The following is a 4,517-nucleotide window of genomic DNA, read 5'->3' as shown; positions in this document are numbered from 1 at the left end:
CCGTTTATTTGAGTTTATTTCAATTAATAAATAGATGATCTGTTTTTACCATGTGTAGGCATGTTTAAAGTTTGATTGATAAATACGAACCTTTATAAAGTAGCTATATCAATACAACAATAAAAAGTATCGTATAAACACATCTGCGGATGTTTCTAAATACCAAATCCCACAATTCCCCCCTTTGATATATGAATTTTGCGTAGGCCGGTGCTAGGGTGTATGGACGGTACTGTGCAATTTCCAGTAACGTCCATGTACAGGCTCAATCAAATCGAGCCTAAAACGTTTTCAATTTTGCCGATTTGATCGCTGTTTTGAGATTCTGTTGTTGTTGTTTTTTTCTATTTGAAATTGGGTCGTACAAAAGATATTGTTGCAAAGACATGCGGCTCAAAGACATAGTCGCTGACCTGTGAAGATGACAGACAATTTTTTAAAATATTTACATACTGACTTTGACTCTTGGCATTCAAATTATAAAATGATCTAGTGTCCATAAAGGTTTACACAAATGCTATTCTATCAAAATAAAGATTACTTAAACATCTAATGGTAAATTAAAATGTGCAGGTTTTATGTAAGACATTTTGGATATCAGATACCTGATATAGATTAATTGTCCAAAAGAATGAGCTGTGATAGTTTGAAGTAATTATGTAAATTAAAGTGTGCAGTATACCTACACAGTGTGTACAATTCGACATGACATGTTGCTCATATCATTATTCAATTTTTGATACTCATTCCTACAGAAGGATTCATTTGTTTAAAAACACTTTACTTATATTTATTAAAAAGGTGTCCATTTTGAAATCAAAGATGGCCGGCATAGCAGTCAATGTGTAAAGCATGTATAATTATCAGCCAATTATTCCTTAAAGTAATTGAAACTTTATTCCATGTAGATTAACGGAAATACGATACGATATGTACCAGAAAAAATATTTTTTTAAGTAGATGGTAAAGGACAATGGCGGCCATTTTGATTTGACCTTTTGAAGGTCAAGGACTTCAAGTACAGCCGTGGTAGAGCAAAAAATGGATTCAGCGTACCCGAATTATGTAAAAACGATTGACTACCTGCTTGTACTAAAAAATGCCGTTAGACTCTTAACGGAGGGTCTTTTCTGAAAATCAAACCCGTCTAAAAGGAAACGCCTTCATCAACAGGACGGCAGAATTATGTGGCATCAGCAGGAGAACTGTATTTAGATACAGGAAAGAATCTAGAGACAGAGAGGTGCTGGCGTCACCAAAACGCCCTTCATGCCGCGGCCAGTATAAACCTGTGAACAATTTTGAATTATCAGTGATAAGAAACAAGGTGCAAGAATTTTACGATGTTTGTCGCCAGTATCCAACAATGCAGAAACTACACGATGTACTAAGAAAAACCACCCAGTATCCTGGCAGTCGGGAACTTCTCAGGAGAACACAACGCGACATGGGCTACAGCTGGAAGAGGACGGCTGACAAGAGAAAGATTCTTACAGAAAAGCCCAAAGTTGTTGCTCAGAGGATGGCGTTTTGTGAGAGGAAAAGACTGTTGGAAGAAAGAGACTTCCAGTTTATTTATGTTGATGAAACATGGTTAGACACCTCATACACATGCAAGAGTTGTTGGCAAGGCCCGAATCTCAGAGATGCAAAGCGCCCCCTCAACAAAGGTCAACGCCTTATTGTGGTTGATGCTGGATCAAGGAACGGATTTGTACCGGGAACCAGACTCATGTACAAAGCATCTGCGTCTTCCGGTGACTACCACTCTGAGATGAACGGTGACACATTTGGGAAGTGGTTACGGGAAAAGTTGTTACCAAACCTGCCTCCACACTGCGCCATCGTGATGGATAACGCCAGTTATCACTCAGTGCAGTCTGACAGATGCCCAACCAGTTCTTCACGAAAAGATTTCATTAAGGTACATGCAGTTCTTATAACTTAATGTATTTTTTGTCATTCACAAAATACATTTGTTGCCGCATGTTGTTTCATTATATGTTTTCATTCTATTTAACAGGAATGGTTAAAGGCACATGGGGTGAATTTCAGCGACGACATGGTGAAGACTGTATTACTCAAACTAGTCAATCTGAACAGACCTGCCCAAACCTACGTCATCGATGACATCATTAGGCAACATGGTCACGAGATCCTCCGACTACCACCTTACCACCCTGATTTCAATCCAATTGAATTAATATGGTCCCAGCTGAAGTCCATCGTCCGTGTAAGAAATATGACATTCAGGTACGTAAGCTATAGAATGAACTATATTAGAAATATAGAAATATAATGTAATGCTTATTGTCTCGAAACGTGTGAAAATGTAAGATTTTAAGACTTTATTTACTTATATAATAAATTAAAAAACAATATTGTTACAGATCTACGTCGTTGTCTACTGAAATATGGCATATTTAAAATATATTTCAGATTGGATGTCTTATTGAAGTTGGCCGATGCAGCTTTCGGTGAGATCACCGAAGAGAGATGGCGATGAGCATGTGACCATGTTGAAAAGGTGATAGAGAAAAGCAAGACACATGACTGCTACAGAGACCATAACATGGAGACAATTATAATAAACCTTGCCGGTACTTCTAGTGAAGACTCCATCTCAGAGACGGAAACCGCCAGTATAGGCAGTACTACAGACACTACCAGTGAAATTGACTAGTCAATTCATTGTTTTGTATTTTAAATGTGCCGTTCTCTGTAATTAAGATATTGCAATGAAATAAAAAATATATATATTTGTATAATCTTAAAAGGCACCTTAAAACCAGACGTATCAACACATTTTCAAATTAATTATTGCAATAAAAAAGAAAAAAAAATACACTGATGCTAGGAATCGAACCAGAGACCTTCATATCGGTAGTCCGGCATCTATACCAATACACCAAATCTCATTGACGTATGCGGTTAACAAATATATCGATATATTTGGTACCAGTGTTTATCCAATGACCTTTACGAAAGTTAATGAGGTGCCAGGTCAATGTTGTCGGACAATACGTCCGAAACTTTACAATCAAAACATATCGAGGGTCAAAATCAATACTGTAACAGTATGTTTACAAATAAAATGTCTTTAATAATTAAAACTAGCAACAGGTATGCGTACTTATGCACTATACAACAACTATACAACAAATGACTTGTGTGTGTTTTAAAGAGATACATCTCTTATCCAGTTATTTAATATATATTGCTTCAACAAGAACGGAAACATATCTTCAGTGCATAAAACTCGATTTACTTGAATCTCGAAAGCCATTGACTTCTCAAAAACCTTATGTTTTTGCCTTGGTGATATATGGTTACCTTCAAAATCCCTTCTTAATGGCACTTAAGTTGTTAGAGTGAATAACTACCTTAACTACCACAATGCTTATATAATTTCACATTATTTTGTAATTTAATGCTTCTTCAATTCTAAAAGAAGAAACATAAATATATGGTGATAAGAAAACTCCGTCAAGACGATTGTGTAATTATGTTATGGCAAATAATAAAGCATTCAGATAAATAACATTAAATTACAATCAATCATGCGATGCTAGGAAGTAAAGAACTTATCAAAGGATGAATTTGTATCTAATGACCAACTTAAATGCTTACTTTTATAGAAATATATTGTAAGGAAATGGTAAAATTAATCAAACAAATAAAATCGTATTAAGTCAAATCTATTGTCTGCCAAAGCTAAGTGAAAATGCATATCTTTAATCATGCACAACACTGTTCAGATATAATCAATTGATACACATACTGCTATATATTTACAAAAATGAATTTTATAACTTTTCCTTCACCAGAAAAGGAAATCTGGGAAATGGGTTAGAAAACATTTATTACCAAAAAACATGAACACTAAAGACTCGATTTGAGTGTGTCTGTACATAAGGGGTACAGAAACAGTATATCATCCCTCTAGCACTCTAGCACTGGCTCAATTTTCAACACTTAAAAAAAAGTTGTAACGATGGCTTTTTTTGTTGTCTGTTTCATAAAAATGAAAAACATGACTTAAACTTTTCTGTATTTAATCTTAATGTTTTTAAACAAGGGATATTACTATAGATTAATGTAGAAGGAAAATATCCTTAAAATAAAGGTATCAGTTTGATATTATTAGGGATGTAATATATGAATTGTCTCCAATTGACAAAATTTGAATGCAAAAGAATTAGCTCAAACAACACAATAAACACAAACAAGATATCAATGCCGAGACACAAATGGCACTCCTAACATACATGCTAGAACTCAACTATAAACTTACTCCTTCCTACCCTCGGTATTAAGAGGCTGAAATACTCTGTCTGAAGATGCTAAATCTAGCCCTACCCTAAGCCTCTTTAAAAGTAAACTTAACGCAAATATACGGAAACCTCCACTATACTATTTTTCTGGTTACATTTTGCTAAAAGAAATTAGTACGAGTATTTGAAAAGGCTAGTTCTTAGATTAAATTCTTTTAATCTATTTCAAAAATAACAACACTA

At 34.8% G+C, this 4,517-nt stretch overlaps 1 protein-coding gene across 1 annotated transcript; it reads left to right on the top strand.

Moving 5' to 3' along the window:
* Window positions 1-1,427: 1,427 nt before the first annotated feature.
* LOC132758630 (uncharacterized) lies at window positions 1,428-2,607 on the top strand. Its single transcript, XM_060750324.1, has 2 exons — window positions 1,428-2,253; window positions 2,440-2,607. The coding sequence occupies exon 1, from the start codon at window positions 1,448-1,450 to the stop codon at window positions 1,946-1,948; it is 501 nt and encodes a 166-aa protein (XP_060606307.1). The 5' UTR covers window positions 1,428-1,447; the 3' UTR covers window positions 1,949-2,253; window positions 2,440-2,607.
* The last annotated feature ends 1,910 nt before the right edge of the window (window positions 2,608-4,517 follow it).

The sequence above is a fragment of the Ruditapes philippinarum genome, unplaced genomic scaffold, assembly GCF_026571515.1.
Source record: "Ruditapes philippinarum isolate M1 unplaced genomic scaffold, ASM2657151v2 ctg10317_1_1_1_1, whole genome shotgun sequence".
Lineage (NCBI taxonomy): Eukaryota > Metazoa > Mollusca > Bivalvia > Venerida > Veneridae > Ruditapes > Ruditapes philippinarum.
This window is presented reverse-complemented; position numbering and strand designations above follow the sequence as displayed.